General features: G+C 46.3%; 1 protein-coding gene across 1 annotated transcript in view; it reads left to right on the forward strand.

Moving 5' to 3' along the window:
* The first annotated feature begins 2,630 nt into the window (after positions 1 to 2,630).
* LOC134984669 (zinc finger protein ZFP2-like) overlaps positions 2,631 to 18,680 on the forward strand; it is a 40,121-nt gene continuing 24,071 nt past the window's right edge. Inside the window, exons 1-3 of the mRNA XM_063950196.1 lie at positions 2,631 to 2,664; positions 9,496 to 9,593; positions 9,749 to 10,484. Coding sequence (XP_063806266.1) covers positions 2,631 to 2,664; positions 9,496 to 9,593; positions 9,749 to 10,484 — 868 coding nt within the window. The remainder of the gene's footprint in view (positions 2,665 to 9,495; positions 9,594 to 9,748; positions 10,485 to 18,680) is intronic.

The raw sequence follows: 18,680 nt of genomic DNA on the forward strand, positions 1-18,680 counted from the left end.
GAATGGCCTGAGGTGTCCTGCTTTTAAAGACATCTGTTATTATTTTTATACTGGGGTGCAGCCTTTAGTGTCATTATTATTATTATTATTATTATTATTATTATTAATTTTATTATATGTAATTGTGAGGATTGAAAATATTGCTCAGTATGAAGCAAATGTATATCAGACTCCTGGGAGTGTCACTGTGACATCACTTATATCTATAGTAATAATACAGGGACATGACTGGTGAGGTGAGGGGAACTGGGAGCGTCACAGTGACATCACTTATATCTATAGTAATAATACAGGGACATGACTGGGGAGGTGAGGGAACTGGGAGTGTCACATTGACATCACTTATATCTATAGTAATAATACAGGGACATGACTGGTGAGGTGAGGGGAACTGGGAGCGTCACAGTGACATCACTTATATCTATAGTAATAATACAGGGGCATGACTGGGGAGGTGAGGGGAACTGGGAGTGTCACAGTGACGTCACTTATATCTATAGTAATAATACAGGGACATGACTGGTGAGGTGAGGGGAACTGGGAATGTCACAGTGACATCACATATCTATAGTAATAATACAGGGACATGACTGGTGAGGTGAGGGGAACTGGGAGTGTCACAGTGACATCACTTATTTCTATAGTAATAATACAGGGACATGACTGGTGAGGTGAGGGGAACTGGGAGTGTCACAGTGACATCACTTATGTCTATAGTAATAATACAGGGACATGACTGGTGAGGTGAGGGGAACTGGCAGTGTCACAGTGACATCACATATCTATAGTAATAATACAGGAACATGACTGGGGAGGTGAGGGGAACTGGGAGTGTCACAATGACATCACATATCTATAGTAATGTAACCCCTCTTTTACCTGGGGGTACAGTGTATATGTGCAACGTGCCTCCACCAAAGCTATTTAGAGCCCAATACTCTAATTGCTTAAGAAATATCCTACCCCTGTAGTGGTCGCCTATAACATTAGTATGTGATGTAAGCAGATAGGACTATGCACATTTACCTATCGTACCTTTCCTTTGTGATTTCAGGCTCTTCCACAGATACGGAGACAGTTCCACCGGTAGGTATACTAGTTTTATATGTAAGAAGTTATAGGCCACCCTATACAGTTATATCATATAATACTCAAACCATGAACCGTTCTAATAATATAACCCACCTATACATAATAACATACCCCATCTATACATAATAATATACCCCACCTATACATAATAATATACCCCACCTATACATAATAATATACCCCACCTATACATAAGGTAATGCATGCAATACAAAAAATACGATTCCACAAGAAAGTTGTGGGGCTGCGTTTGATAAACCACCCGGGTTCTCTTACTATAATCGTGCACGGTTGGGGCCCTTTCGTGTCTGTGTATAAGAAGTACTCTGGGTTATATGATTATCCACTTGGAGCAATTGTCCTCACGATTGTTGAGCAATCCCTACTTTACGGCAATGAATAGCATGGTTTCCATTGAAGATCTAATTGTAGCGCTCCTAGACAACCTGAAACAGGAAGGTAGTACGCGGAGCTCTCCACCCTGGAATCCCTGACACCCGTGGTCTACTCGTTACATATAGTGGGGTGATGATCTGTGTTACCTGTCCCAGTATAAGCAGTGCCCCACTGTAGATCCGTGGGGGTGGCTCCAGAACATACAGAAGTCCCTGTTTTTTTTTTTTTTTTCAATAACTGTTTTATTGTAGTTTTTGTCAGGTTGCATGAGTATTTATACACAATGATAATATTGACATAATATAAGGAAGATCATAACAGATATAATCGAATATTCAGTAATAAAGGGCCACAGCTGGCCAATAACAATAGTGTACAACTGGAGCTGTCTTGGCAAAGACAAACAAACTACTTAACTATAAAGAGGGGGTATGGGAGGAAAAGGGGAGGGGGGGGGGGATGGGGGGCGCTACCAGAGTGTGTGTCCGCGGTGAGTAATATTTTAGTGAAGATAGCCACATGTGCGGTAATAAAACATATTGAAGGCAGGAAATCTATGCAAGCAATTGTATTGCGGGAGTCGGTCTAAAACCACAAAGTAGGTGAGGAGTATGGAGGGGAGATATGGGTTACTGAGGAGAAACATGAGAGGGGGTCGAGGCTCTGAAACTATCCGGTCATGGTCCATGAAGTATTTTCAAAGGACTGGATAAATGTGGAATAAGTCTGGGGATCTAAGGTGGATATATAGGGGTCCCATTTTCTATGGTATCTCTCAAGGCCTGGGTGATCTGGGAGCTGTACGGTCCTGCGGTCTAGGTAGAGGTTTTGTAGCATAATTTTAAAAACTTCACGTATTGAAGGGGCTGAGCTAACAATCCAATGTTTCAGAATAGTCTTTTTTGCGACCGTAAAGAGCATAGTGAACATGGGGAGTAGGGGTTTGAGGCCCTTAATTTCATGCCATGTTGTAAAGTTTATGCAGAGACATGCCAGTGGGTCTGGTCTCAGGGTAAGCGAGAAGTGGCTATTGATAAACCCAAAAAGCTTATTCCAGAAGCGCCTAATCATGGTACAATTCCAGAGGCAGTGAAAGAAGTCTGCTCTAGCTCCCTTGCATTTTGGGCATCTGTCGGAGACAGATGGGTCGATGTAAGATTGGGTACATGGAGGGAGGTAAGCTCTGTGTATGGATTTGAGATGAACCTCTTGCAGGTAGGCTGATCCCAGGGTTGACATGGTAGATAGAAAGTGTTGGGTGACAATTTCATATGGAGGCATTTCAGGAATATTTGTCGTCCAGGAGGTAATCAGTTTTTGTATGGAAGGTGTGGCGGGGTCGTTTACTATAAGGGAGTATATGTTTTTCAGTTTATAGGGGGGAGATTCCCAGTATCTGAGGGCTTTTGCTTATGGGGAAGTGGGGATAGGGATATATGGCTCGAGAGACAAGGAGGAGATGTAATGTCTAGATTGTAGGAACATGAAGAAGTGTGAGGAGGGGAGGGAGTACCTGTCTCTCAGAGTGGTAAACTGTGAAATGTGTCCCCCAGGGTCAAACACCTGAGAGGCTGTGCATAGTCCTCTTTCCCTCCAATGGTTGAACTGAGAGTTGTGAAGGGAAGGGGAGAATGAAGGGTTTCCCCATAGGGTTACATATGAAGAGGCTGTATGGTCGCTGCGCAGTTTCTTGTGAAGTTTCACCCAGCTGAGGTATGTGTCTTTTGAAGAGAGGGTGGTCCATTATGGAGGGTGGGATACAAGGTCTTTTAGAGTGTAGTAGGGCACAAGGGGAGAAGGGGTGGCAGATGGCCGAGTCTAGGGCTAAATCAGTATATGTGCTTCGTCCAAATAACCAGTCAGCAGCATATCGGAGAAAAACCACTAAGGAGTAAGAGAGGAGGTCGGGGACGCCCGCTCCACCCCTAGTTCGATCCATCACAAGTTTGAGGAAAGCAATCTTAGGTTTTTTCCCTTGCCACAGAAAGTGAGTCATTGGGGTATATGCAATTGCGGTCGAATTCCCGAAATTGTCGAATTTCGGGTCATTTTCGACCAAAAAAAAAAATTCGCCTATGCAATGCAGTGCTTTCCGACCAAAAAACGGACTTTCAAAATTCGACTTTTTGAAATTCGACTTTTTGCAAATTCGACTTTTCTGCAATGATACAAGTGCTGCAATTCGACCAAAGCATATTCAATTCAAGTTTGGAAATTCGACAGCAGTGCTTTTAGACAGCAAATTCGTCATTTTCAATCCGCCACACTTTGGAGGGTGAAAACAAATAAAAAAATTTTAAACATGTTTTTTTTGGTGTTTTTTTTTTTGGGGAATAGCAGATCTATTTATATTAGAAGGGATTAGGTACTTTTTTTTTTTTGGGGGAGGCACAAATATTATTTATATATTTTTTAAAATATTATTATTATTTTTTTATTTTTTTTTATTGCTGGAACGGTAAAATCAGAAAAAAAAATGGCGTGGGGTCCCCCCTCCAAAGCATAACCAGCCTCGGGCTCATTGAGCTGGTCCTGGTTCTAAAAATGCGGGGAAAAAATTGACAGGGGATCCCCCGTATTTTTAAAACCAGCACCGGGCTCTGCGCCTGGTGCTGGTGCCAAAAATACGGGGGACAAAAAGAGTAGGGGTCCCCCGTATTTTTAACACCAGCATCGGGCTCCACTAGCTGGACAGATAATGCCACAGCCGGGGGTCACTTTTATGCCGTGCCCTGCGGCCGTGGCATCAAATATCCAACTAGTCACCCCTGGCCGGGGTACCCTGGGGGAGTGGGGACCCCTTCAATCAAGGGGTCCCCCCCCCCCAGCCACCCAAGGGCCAGGGGTGAAGCCCGAGGCTGTCCCCCCCCATCCAATGGGCTGCGTATGGGGGGGCTGATAGCCTTTGTGATAAAAAAAAGATATTGTTTTTTCCATTAGTACTACAAGTCCCAGCAAGCCTCCCCCGCAAGCTGGTACTTGGAGAACCACAAGTACCAGCATGCGGGAGAAAAACGGGCCCGCTGGTACCTGTAGTACTACTGGAAAAAAAATACCCAAATAAAAACAGGACACACACACCGTCGACAGTAAAACTTTATTTCACACTACCGACACACACATACTTACCTATGTTCACACGCCGACATCGGTCCTCTTCTCCATGTAGAATCCACGGATACCTGAAAAGCAAAGTTCAATATACTCACCTTAACCAGGGTCCAGAGATAAATCCACGTACTTGGCAAAAAAATAAAACGCATTTACCCGCTCCATAACGGACTGAAAGGTGTCCCATGCTGACACATGGGACACCTTTCCACGAATGAGACCTGTCAGTGACAGCTGTCACTGACAGGTCTCTAAGCCAATCAGGAAGCAAGTTGCGCTTACCTGATTGGCTGATCGCTGTCTGAACTCAGACAGCGCATCGCACAGCTCCCTCCATTATATTCAATGGTGGGAACTTAGCGGCTAGCGGTGAGGTCACCCGCCGGTCAGCGGCTGACCGGCGGGTGACCCCACCGCTACCCGCAAAGTTCCCACCATTGAAAGTAATGGAGCGGCTTTGCGAGGCGCTGTCAGAGTACAGACGGCGCACAGCCAATCAGGTGAGCGCCACGGCAGTAGCGCTTCCTGATTGGCTGAAGGGACATCAGTGACAGGAGTCACGTGATGTCCCGGCATTCGGGGGAAGGGGTCTGATGTGAAAACATTGGACCCCTTTCAGTCCGGTATGGCTCGGTGTTCGTTTTTTTTTTTTACAAAGTACGTGGATTTACCTCTGGACCTGGACCTCTGGACGCTGGAAGGTGAGTATAATTTTTTGACAGGTACCCTCGGATCGTCGGAGATCGTTGCAGTCGGCGTGTCAACACAGGTAAGTATGTGTGTGTCGGTGTATGAAATAAAGTTTTACTATCAAGGTGTGTGTCTCCTGTTTTTATTTGGGTATTTTTTTCCCAGTAGTACTACAGGTACCAGCGGGCCCGTTTTTCTCCCGCATGCTGGTACTTGTGGTTCTCCAAGTACCAGCTTGCGGGGGAGGCTTGCTGGGACTTGTAGTACTAATGGAAAAAACAATATCTTTTTTTTATCACAAAGGCTATCAGCCTCCCCATCCGCAGCCCATTGGATGGGGGGGGGGGCAGCCTCGGGCTTCACCCCTGGCCCTTGGGTGGCTGGGGGGGGACGACCCCTTGATTGAAGGGGTCCCCACTCCCCCAGGGTACCCCGGCCAGGGGTGACTAGTTGGATATTTAATGCCACGGCCGCAGGGCACGGCATAAAAGTGACCCCCGGCTGTGGCATTATCTGTCCAGCTAGTGGAGCCCGATGCTGGTGTTAAAAATACGGGGGACCCCTACTCTTTTTGTCCCCCGTATTTTTGGCACCAGCATCAGGCGCAGAGCCCGGTGCTGGTTTTAAAAATACGGGGGATCCCTGGCCGATTTTTCCCCTGCATTTTTAGAACCAGGACCAGCTCGATGAGCCCGAGGCTGGTTATGCTTTGGAGGGGGGACCCCACGCCATTTTTTTTTCGGGTTTTTTCCCGTTTTTTCCCGTTTTTTAAAATCGCGGCAAAATCCACCAAATCGGCCGATTTTCGCCCGCGACTCTGGCGAATCCGTTTTTCATTGAATATGGTGAATTCCGGAAGCCACCTTCCGGAATTCACCTGGCGAATTTGGTCGAATTGAAAAACGGCGATAATTGCCGCGAATTCGCCCGCTATTGCATATACCCCATTGCCTTTCGCAATCTATGTCCATCCAATTCCCGAAGGCATATCGGGAGGGATTGGATGATATAGAATATTTTCGGGAAAATAACAGATTTAAGGACTGCTACTCTTCCCAGCAGTGAGAGGGGTAAATTAAGCCATCCCTCTAATCTGGTAAGTGTATCTTTAATGACTGGGGAAAAATTTAGATCATAGATCTTAGATATATCACAGGGTATATTAACACCTAAGTATTTAAAATGTGATTGAGTGATCTTGAAAGGGGAGGTAAGTGTGAGGGAGGTGAGGTCTGGAACGGGGATATTAATTGGTAGCATTTCAGATTTAGTGACATTGATTCTGTAGCCCGACGTCCTCCCGAAATCCGAAATCAAGTGCATAATTTCAGGAACAGAGGAGAGCGGCTTAGAGATGAATAGTAACATGTCGTCTGCGAAGAGACCGACCTTAAGTTCAATGTCGCCAATCTGAATGCCTTTATAAATTTTTGACTGTCTGAGGGCCAAGGCTAGGGGTTCTAGTGCAATGGCGAAGAGGAGGGGAGAGAGAGGGCAGCCCTGTCTCGTGCCCCTTCCAATGGGGAAGGGTTCAGATAGAAACCCATTGCACGATACATATGAGGTGGGGTTAGAGTAAAGGGTTTTGATTGCTTGTATGAAGCCACTCCATGAAGCCGGAACCGGAAGTCCAGAAGTCCCTGTTATTGGCACCTGTCTCTGATAGGTGAGGGGTGCTTAGTCTCCCTAGTGTATAATTTCCAAGTTTAGGTGACCCTGCTCCCTCTCCGAGCTGCTTTCATCATTATACACCCCGCACCTATGACTGCTACCCTGCTGGTCATTATCTAATGGATATGGAGTCTCTAGAGGTGATATTTATACTCCTCAGATCCACCGATGCTGCTGGTCCCTGTGCTACTGTGCTGGGGGCTGGTACTTTAATAGTTACAGGATGATAGGGGAGTATGCAGATTAGCAGGATTTATATGGGGGCATCCTGCACTTACAATGATAGTGTGCCCGGTCTGGACCTCCCCCCAGACTCCACCTCCACCAACAACCGGGCTCTTCCCGCGGGTTGGATGGGATGAGGGACACAGCTCTGCTTGGGGGGGGAAACTGTCTGCTACTGCTGGACTCCTGGTATCTGCTGCCCGCACTGCGGTCTCCTCCCATGTACTAGCCTGCCCCGCCAGCGCTCTACCTCCCAGCACTCTCCGTGACATCCAGCCACCGGGTCGTCCCTACTCGGCGTCCACCAGGGGAAATTAACACATCGCTTCTCACCCGCAGCGGGAGACATCCAATTCCTTTCCCCCACAGGGGCTCTCTCACTCGCAGGGAACCACCTTCCTGTAAGCTCCCTTGTCTCAGCCGCCAGCCTTTTTCTCTCCCCTTAGTCAGCCCACCAACAAAACCGCCGCTTCACGCGCCCAGCCACCTCTCTCAGCACACGGGACCCCTGGAAGCTTCTCCACGATCTCCCCCGCGCACTGCACGCTTACCAGAGTCCCCTCACCTTCAGCAGGCACAGAATAATAACATGCATAAACACTATACATTATTGGATCACTAGAAAGATCCAAGTTATTATCACATATATGGTATACATCAGTTGGCAGCATCTCTATTACCTTATAGATCTACACATTCATTAATTGATTTGCCCCTCATAGTGTCCCAAGGCATTTAAATCACTAGAGTACTACAGTAATAATACAGGGACATGACTGGGGAGGTGAGGGGATCGGGAGCATCACAATAACGTCACTTCTAACTATAGTAATAATGCAGGGACATAACTGGGGAGGTGAGGGGATCTGGAAGCGTCACAATAACGTCACTTCTATCTATAGTAATAATACAGGGACATGACTGGAGAGGTGAGGGGACCGGGAGTGTCACAGTGACATCACTTATATCTATAGTAATAATACAGGGACATGACTGGGGAGGTGAGGGGATCTGGGTGCGTCACAATAACGTCACTTATATCTATAGTAATAATACAGGGACATGACTGGGGTCTGAGGAGACTTGGGAGTACAGTAGCACCGGGTATGTGTCTGGGTGAGGACTGGAGAGGTGACTGCTGGGAATGGGACATTATACAGTAACACCGGGGGATGTGTCTGTGTGATGACTAGAGAGGTGACTGCTGGGAATGGGGCATTATACAGTAACACCAGGGGATGTGTCTGGGTGATGACTGGAGAGGTGACTGCTGGGAATGGGACATTATACAGTAACACCAGGGGATGTGTCTGGGTGATGACTGGAGAGGTGACTGCTGGGAATGGGGCATTATACAGTAACACCAGGGGATGTGTCTGGGTGATGACTGGAGAGGTGACTGCTGGGAATGGAGCATTATACAGTAACACCAGAGGAAGTGTCTTGGTGATGACTGGAGAGGTGACTGCTGGGAATGGGACATTATACAGTAACACCAGAGGACGTGTCTGGGTGATGACTGGAGAGGTGACTGCTGGGAATGGAGCATTATACAGTAACACCGGGGGACGTGTCTGGGTGATGACTGGAGAGGTGACTGCTGGGAATGGGGCATTATACAGTAACACCAGGGGATGTGTCTGGGTGATGACTGGAGAGGTGACTGCTGGGAATGGGACATTATACAGTAACACCAGGGGATGTGTCTGGGTGATGACTGGAGAGGTGACTGCTGGGAATGGAGCATTATACAGTAACACCGGGGGACGTGTCTGGGTGATGACTGGAGAGGTGACTGCTGGGAATGGGGCATTATACAGTAACACCAGGGGATGTGTCTGGGTGATGACTGGAGAGGTGACTGCTGGGAATGCAGCATTATACAGTAACACCAGAGGAAGTGTCTTGGTGATGACTGGAGAGGTGACTGCTGGGAATGGGGCATTATACAGTAACACCAGAGGAAGTGTCTGGGTGATGACTGGAGAGGTGACTGCTAGGAATGGGACATTATACAGTAACACCAGGGGATGTGTATGGGTGATGACTCTATCACTGTGTGTATCTGGTGTCTATAAGGTATCAGGATGTCACTGTCTATGTCTCCATGCAGGAGGGGGAGTATATAGAGGAACACAGGGGTCTGTACAAGGACGTGATGATGGAGAATCACCGGCCCCTCACATCACTGGGTAAGAGGAGACTGTCATGTATTGTACAGGGGAGAGCAGGTATGGGGGCCCCTATATACACACATCACCTGATAATCACATATACACACTGTACTCAGTCATTGTGTGTCTCCTATAGATGGACCCAGTAACAGAGATACCCCAGAGAGATGTCCCCGTCCTCTGTATTCCCAGGATTGTACAGAGAATAATCACAGGACCCCACAGGAGGATCAGGTGGGTGGGATTTAGGGTATCATCCAATACACCAAAGTGACTGTCACTATATGATGTTTAGAGAAGCTGTGTGTCTTATACACTGATATTATACTGTTTCACCTCAATTTAATCAAACAGTATGCAAATGCCATTGTATTTTTTGGGTTATTTAGGTAGAACGTCTTTCTCGTATAAAGGCAGAAGATATAAGGAGAGAAGAAGAGACGTATGTGACTGATATAAAGGCAGAAGATATAGAGGGAGAAGAAGAGACGTATGTGACTGATATAAAGGCAGAAGATATAGAGGGAGTAGAAGAGACGTATGTGACTGATATAAAGGCAGAAGATATAGAGGGAGAAGAAGAGATGTATGTGACTGATATAAAGGCAGAAGATACAGAGGGAGAAGAAGAGACGTATGTGACTGATATAAAGGCAGAAGATACAGAGGGAGAAGAAGAGATGTATGTGACTGATATAAAGGCAGAAGATATAGAGGGAGTAGAAGAGACGTATATGACTGATATAAAGGCAGAAGATATAGAGGGAGAAGAAGAGACGTATGTGATTGATATGAAGGTAGAAGATACAGAGGAAGAAGAAGAGACGTATGTGACTGATATAAAGGCAGAAGATATAGAGGGAGAAGAAGAGACGTGTGTGACTGATATGAAGGCAGAAGATATACAGAAGGAAGAAGAGACGTATGTGACTGATATAAAGGCAGAAGATATAGAGGGAGAAGAAGAGACGTGTGTGACTGATATGAAGGCAGAAGATATACAGAAGGAAGAAGAGACGTATGTGACTGATATAAAGGCAGAAGATATAGATGGAGAAGAAGAGATGTATGTGAGGGGTGACCAGCAGTGTAAGGAGGAGGAGATCCCTACAGATATCAGCACAGGTGAGTAATAAACACTTATTACAGAAGTCACATATTCTCATTGCTCAGTCACTACAGCAATCTTTTATTCTACACCCTCCTCCGCCACCAGCCCTGTTCTCAGTTGGGTGTTTATAACACAAGGTTATCCATGACAAACATCAGATGAAGAGAGTTATTACACACATCACTATACTGTTATTAAAAGTAACAAGCAGAAGTTTATTTTTAGGGATCATATATAAGTAGTAGTGTGTTTTTTGTGGAGCGTCTAATTTGTATGGGATCTAAATTTCTCAGTTTAGCAACCTTTTATTAAATAACCTTCATTTTGTTAGATGATGCAGGTATTAAATAACTCCTTGTATATAGTAGACCTATTTGGCCATTTGTGGTCAGGTTTATATCATTACATTTAGCGAGGTGTAATCGTGGTGTAAAGGACAGAGTGTGATTCCTGATTAGTTAAAAAAACAAATACCAAATACAGAGCAACATCACCAAACAGGTAATTTCAACTTTAAACTTGTCATTTATTTTGTACTGTCTGGACATGGCTGCTACTAACATATGCACAGACATAATTCTTAAAGCTATGTGTGCAAATGCTAGGAGCTTAGGAGACAAAATTCCAGAGCTAATTGTGATAATGACCAGGGATAACCTGGATATTGTGGCAATTACAGAGTCATGGTGCAATGAGAATCATGACTGGGACATAGCTATAGCAGGATACAATTTATTTAGGAAGGATAGAATGGTCAGTATAGGAGGAAGGGTAACCATGTATGTGGGGAAAAAGCATAAATGCTACTTCAATTAATACAAAACATTGAAGACAAATCTGAGGCCCTTTGGGTCACCACAGAAACCGGGGAGAAGGACATTGGGGGTAATTCCAAGTTGATCGCAGCAGGAATTTTTTTTAGCAGTTTGGCAAAACCATGTGCACTGCAGGGGAGGCAGATATATAACATGTGCAGAGAGAGTTAGATTTGGGTGTGGTGCGTTCAATCTGCAATCTAAATTGCAGTGTAAAAATAAAGCAGCCATTATTTACCCTGCACAGAAACAAAATAACCCACTAAAATCTAACTCTCTCTGCAAATGTTATGTCTGCGCCCCCCCCTGCAGTGCACATGGTTTTGCCCAACTGCTAAAATATTTCCTGCTGCGATCAACTTGGAATTACCCCCATTATTCGCATTGGGGTGATCTCTAGACCACCTGGCCAGGGGCAGGATTTGGACAGGAATCTATTGTTGGACATCACTAAAATGGCTTTAAATGGAGAAGTCATAATCATGGGAGACTTTTAGTTTAACTGATGCAAATTGGGAGGGGTATTTTGCAAGTTCAGCTACAAGTGGCAAATTTCTATATTCCTTACAGGGAGCACCTCTCAATAAACAGCAGATATTTCCCTTCTGCATAGAAGAGCGGTCGGGAAAGAAAGAAGTAAACCTCCTTTCTCTTTCATCCACTAGGGGACACTGGAGTCTTATACAGTAGGGGTGTGAAGCTTGCAACCGGAGGTGTGGCACAATCTAAAAATTAGCATTTTCTCCACAGCCGGCTCCTCCCCCTTCACATCCCTCAGTTTGAAAAATTGTGCCAAGGAGGTACAAACACAAGAAGGGAGCTCCTCCTCCATTTCAGTACTGAGACTGAGTTACCCTAATGTAAAGGGGGACGAAAGTCTTAAGAATAGAGAGACAATGATCCCTACTAAAGGGGATCTGCATCTCTCCTCAGACAATCCGGAGCGCAGAGTCAGCAGTGAGTACTGGTTGTAAAGGGGCCCTAGTTACAGTTACACTTACGGTAACCATAGCTTCTTCATGGATCCAGGAGGCAGTTTGACAGACATCCTCCCGCGGACCGCACACATTGCTGCTACCTTCTGTCTCTAAGCCCTGGGACTCAGCAGCGCAGCTTCCCCTCCTTCCGCTGGCGCTGTGACAGAACAAACGGTCTAAAACACTCCCTGGCCAGCTATATACTCCCGCTTCATGTCTGCTCCCCCGCCCGCCCCTCCTTCCTCTACAGACAGAGGGCTGAGGGAGACGCAGCGCGGATGTCAGCGGCAGCGTATACCGCCGCCTCTTAAACACACAGCGGGGCGCTTGAAAAGAGCATCACCTCCCGCCGCCCGCTGAAACGACATATCTCTCATGGCTGCAGCCGCAGCTTCCCCTGCACTCGCCGGGACCCGGGCTATATCCCCCGCACACTTCCTCCCGCCGTCGGTGCTAATACGAGGGCGCGGAGGGCTGGAAAAGATGACGGGGGAACGAGCAGCAGCGGCTTCTCATACGCTGCTGCCTTATAACTTAAGCCCTGGTAGGCTAGCAGCACAGCTCCTCCGCCGCTTCCCTTTTATAGAGAGTAGAGGCTATTCCATTTGGGGATTAGATGATGTTTGCTGAGTTAGACAAGTGGATTTCGCAGGCAACTGCAGTAACATCTACCTTTCTACCTACTTCTTACTCGAGCACCACGTCACACGTTACAGAAGGTTGCTCGGGACCAGTGTTTAAATTCATTGGATCGCTGTCGTACCGAGCCAGAAGAGGTTTTGGAGCAACAGACTCGTGGAACCAGAGGTAGAGGTCGTTCATAGTCGACACCAGAAAAGAGCGTCCACACAGTCCATTTATTTGCAGCATGAGGGCCTAGGTGCCCATTGCGAGCAGGAGCGTTACAGGAGGCAACTTCAAATACTCCTGCATACAAAGGGTTAAGTCACCAGTCCCAGAACCTCAATGAGGAACGGGATTTTATTCAAAACTTTTGGTAGTGCAAAATACCTTCATATCCCGATTTGGACCCCTCACCAAGCTTACTTAAGATTTGCACCGGTGTGGGATCACTACCGAATCAGGGCCCTGCCATTCCGTCTATCATCAGCTCCAAGAATCTTTATAAAGATCATAGCAATAGTGGTGACAGGATTGAGACAGGGGTCACGATCATACCTTATCTAGACGATCTACTGATCAAGGCCTCATCTCAGAAACAGCTGATAAAGGATGCTCCGACATCTCATCAATTTCTCATTCAACATGGGTGGATTGTGAACTTCCAGAAATCCAACCTCATGCCAACTCAACGGATTAATTTCCTCGATCTCATCTTGGACACAATACAATTAAGAGTATTCCTACCAGAGAACTAGATCCAGGATCCACCTACACCTCTGTGCTACTTCTCAAGAAGAGGGTGGCGTCTTTCGCAGCCCTCCGGTATGGAGGACTACATTCCTGACCATTCCAGATGAAACTCATTGCTCAGGGAGCAGCTTCGCACTGGCTTCTACATTGAATAATCCAGCTTCCACCACGCATACGAACCTACTTGATTTGGTGGTCATTGCACAAGAATCTCGCAGCAGGCAAGAGATTCTGCATTTGGCATTGGAGGATCCTGACAACGGACGCCAGTCTCAGAGGTTGGGGTGCCTTCCTAGTGGAACAAATTCCTAACGGTTTGCAGATTCAAGATGGAATAAATCCAGTCAGTTATTGTGGGTTTAGAACATGGAGGGGTCATGGTATCCATGGACAAAAAGGATGGACGTTACAGGAGAGCAGCCTACCCATAAACATTCTCCAACTGAGAGCAGTTTACAATGCACTTCTCTTAGCCGCAGACCTAGTCATGGGTCAACACTTAAAGATACAGTCGGACAATGTCACGACGATGGCTTACATAAACCATCAAGGAGGAATAAAGAGCAGGATGGCGTTAAAGGAAGCCACAAAGATTTTGTTGTGTGCAGAAAGGCGAAACATCATCCTCTCGGCAGTGTTCATTCCAGGTGTGGAAAACTGGGAAGCAGATTATCTCAGCCGCCAGGACATGCATCCGGGAGAGTGGTACCTACATCCACGGATTTTCGACATAGTGGTGAGGAGATGGGGTCTACCTCAAGTCGACCTAATGGCGTCTCGGCGAAACCATCAGCTGCTGCGATATGTGTCCAGGACAAAAGATCCAGCAGCAGAAGGAGTGGACGCTTTAACACTTCCTTGGTGGGGTGTAGTACTGGTGACCGGCGGTCTCCTGACCACCGGTCACCTTACTGACGCCGGGATCCTGGCAGAATACCGACGCCGGGATCCTGGCAGGGAGAGGCAAGTGCAGCAAGCCCCTTGCGGTCGCCACGGGTTCTATTCCCACTCTATGGGTGTCGTGGACACTCACAAGTGGAAATAGTCCCTGTTGGTCGGCATGCCGACCGTCGGGATAGTGAGCCGTTGGGCTCACGGAGGAGGTCATGTGACTGTCGGTCAGTCACATAACTACCGGCGGTCACATAACTACCACCCCCTTAGTGTTACAGGAGGGTTTACAATTTTCCACCTTTCCCACTCTGAAACAGTTGAAACGAGAACGAGTGTGGGCATTTCTAATCGCACTAGATTAGCCCCGCAAGAGTTGGTACTCAGACCTGCGAGGGTTACTAGTGGAAGATCCTTGGCGGTTACCTCAGAGGGATGACCTGCTATCTCAGGGACTGTTCCAACACCCAGACCTGCACAGGCTACATTTAACGGCGTGGCTATTGAAACCCGGATCTTAAGAAACAGAGGCATACCAAGAGCGGCCATTCCTACGATATTTGCCGCTAGGAAGCCGGTCACAGCCATGCACTACTACAGGATTTTTCAGGAGGTATATGGACTGGTGTTAAGAACGTGGGTGGAATTCGATGAACTTCCACTTATCCAGACTTCTACTTTTCCTTCAAGCCGGTCTAGATGTAGGACTGAGGCTGGGCTCTCTGAAGGTTCAAATTTCGGCGCTCTCCATCCTATTTCAACAAGCAGTTAGCATTCTTGCCAGAGGTTCAAACCTTTTTACAGGGGGTTCTGAGGATACAACCCCCTTTTCATCCTACCACTGCGCTATGGGACTTAAATTTGGTGTTGAAATTTTTGAGATCTCCAACTTTTGAGCCGTTAGCAAGAACAGACCTGAAATATCTCTTTTGGAAGGTCACATTATTGCTTGCCTTGGTTTCGGACAGGCGGGAATCTGAGCTGGGAGCCTTATCGTGTAAGAGTCCTTTGAATGTTTCATGAGGATAGGGCAGAACTCTGTACAAGAGCAGATTTCCTTCCTAAGGTTGGTTTCGGGGTTTCACGTAAACCAGCCAATTGTGGTCCCATCTTTTCAGGGTCTCGGAGATGGGGAAGTGTCCTTGGATGTTGTTCGAGCTTTACGGGTATATGTACAATTTACGTCGTCCTTCAGAAAGTCAGACCATTGTTTGTTCTTTATGATGGGCCAACGAAGGTTTGGCCAGCATCTAAGCAGCCTTTGTCTAGATGGATTCGACTTGCCATTTGGCAAGCTTATATTTCCTGTGGCAAACAGGTTCCGGTTCAGATGGGTGCTCATACACCAGATCAGTGGGTGCCTCATAGGCGGCTGCCAGAGGTGTTTCCACTACTCAACTTTGCAGAGCGGCGACGTGGTCCTCAGCCCACATATTCGCAAAATTTTACAAGTTTGATGCCTTTGCGTCCGGACACTCTTAAGTTTGGACGTTTAGTATTGCAGGCCACCGACAGCACTCCCTCCCTTGGGGATAACTTTGGGATGTCCTCTACTGTGTAGGACTCCAGTATCCTCTAGTGGATGAAAGAGAAAAGAGGATTTTGGTACTTACCGATTAAATCCATTTCTCTGAATCCTCTGTAAATGCTGATTTACTTACAGGACTAAAAGCAATACTTAAAACCACACTTAATACACTTTAAAATCGAGCCACTGCAGCCGCTGTATGCAATCCTTAACCTACGTACTTATTACTCAGTTTGTGTACAAAGTTCCGTACCGTGTACGCACTTTGCGTACAAAGTACATGCTGTGCATGCACACACAACGACACGCCGTGAGCACTATGCAGTTTCACGTGTGTCTGTAATACACTCACAAATCTAGCAGAGAAAGAGACATGACACCAATTGTATTTAGGAAGTTGGGATCCTACCCACCAACATATCATTGATAAAAGGAGGTTACAACAAAGATACAATTACAATAAAAGAAAAGAGGCTACATCAATGGTACATACGTTTGGTTTTGCCTGCGCTTCCCGGTCCGGTCCTCAGTCATCAAGATAGATGACCTTCAGAGATTGAGAGAGTGACCTGGCATGAAGCTGGCTTTTTATACATTTGTCCAAAACCTAACACAATGGAAACTGTAATCTCTTTGTCCATTAGACACAAGGATGGTCATTTACAGTACAGGAGAGGTCATAGGTCGGTTTGAATAGGTGGGCGATGTCTGGTCCAGGTGCACTTGCAGATATTCTCCTCTGGGTTCCCGCTGCATATCAAGAGTACAGTAAATACAGTTAATATTAATATTCTGCTCCTGGGCATAACTATTCGCAGGAGCGTGCGATCTTCTTCAAACCAACACTGAAATATTGCTCTTAAAATACCCTACAGCTGGATACCAAACACCACCTTATAACCTAGTTCTGTCCCCTCCTATCCTGTAAAGGTGAATCCCTTTGTTGCTGTAACATTTAAACAAGTATAAATCGCTGGTGCGGTGCATGTGGGCTATGTCCACATTGTGCACTGTTTGGATTAAATATGTAATGTGTTTTTATGGCTTTTCCATGCGATTACAAACACTACTGTAATTACTCATACCACGCGCTAATATGCAGGACAGTGGGAGCGATCATATGCAAATTGTGAATATGTGCACGCACGGCAGAACAAGTATGTGCACGGAGGCCATCTGTGTGTAGTTTGTACGTGATGTATGTACTGAAATATTTTTGACTTCGACAGTCCACCCTTTGGCAGTCATCAATAACTGCCACACTTTACTACTAAACAGAAAATATTAACTACACAATATATGCAAGTTTGGATGATCGTGGGAGAGTTGTAGGTGAGAAATGTATAAAATAGCAGGATAGTAAAAAGCATGTATGTATGAATCAATGTCTGAGGGGCATGTATCATCGTGCCGTATATGTTCTAAATAAGCTTCGAGGTATTGCGAAGTATACATTAAATCCTTCTCATCCCGTATTAAGGGTCTGTAAATGGGCAAACAAACACTACCGAGCTCTTTTTGGCTTCTTATTCCAACAAATGGGGTGCACATTTAGTTGATGATACATGGAGGGGGAACATATGTGAATGCTACTATATATGGATAACACCTGTCGACTATGTGTGCCATTACCTGGAGGTTGCAGAGATGAAGATAGGAGATATATATATATTAGAGATGTCCACCGGACATTTTTCGGGTTTTTTGTTTTGGTTTTGGGCTCGGTTCCGCGGCCGTGTTTTGGATTCGGACGCGTTTTGGCAAAACCTCACCGAAAATTTTTTGTCGGATTCGGGTGTGTTTTGGATTCGGGTGTTTTTCAAAAAACCCTAAAAAACAGCTTAAATCATAGAATTTGGGGGTCATTTTGATCCCATACTATTATTAACCTCAATTACCATAATTTCCACTCATTTCCAGTCTATTCTTCACACCTCACACCTCACAATATTATTTTTAGTCCTTCAATTTGCACCGAGGTCGCTGGATGGCTAAGCTAAGCGACACAAGTGGCCGACACAAACACCTGGCCCATCTAGGAGTGGCACTGCAGTGTCAGGCAGGATGGCACTTGAAAAAAATTGTCCCCAAACAGCACATGATGCAAAGAAAAAAAGAGGCGCACCAAGGTCGCTGTGTGACTAAGCTAAGCGACACAAGTGGCCGACACAAACACCTGGCCCATCTAGCAGTGGCACTGCAGTGTCAGGCAGGATGGCACTTCAAAAAAATTGTCCCCAAACAGCACATGATGCAAAGAAAAAAAGAGGCGCACCAAGGTCGCTGTGTGACTAAGCTAAGCGACACAAGTGGCCGACACAAACACCTGGCCCATCTAGGAGTGGCACTGCAGTGTCAGGCAGGATGGCACTTCAAAAAAATTGTCCCCAAACAGCACATGATGCAAAGAAAAAAAGAGGCGCACCAAGGTCGCTGTGTGACTAAGCTAAGCAACACAAGTGGCCGACACAAACACCTGGCCCATCTAGGAGTGGCACTGCAGTTTTCTAGCGAGAGGATGAGTGCTTCCATCCTCATGTGAATCTGAACCACTAGCCATGAACATAGGCCAGGGCCTCAGCCGTTCCTTGCCACTCCGTGTCGTAAATGGCATATTGGCAAGTT

The sequence above is a fragment of the Pseudophryne corroboree genome (genome assembly GCF_028390025.1).
Source record: "Pseudophryne corroboree isolate aPseCor3 chromosome 3 unlocalized genomic scaffold, aPseCor3.hap2 SUPER_3_unloc_71, whole genome shotgun sequence".
Taxonomy (NCBI): domain Eukaryota; kingdom Metazoa; phylum Chordata; class Amphibia; order Anura; family Myobatrachidae; genus Pseudophryne; species Pseudophryne corroboree.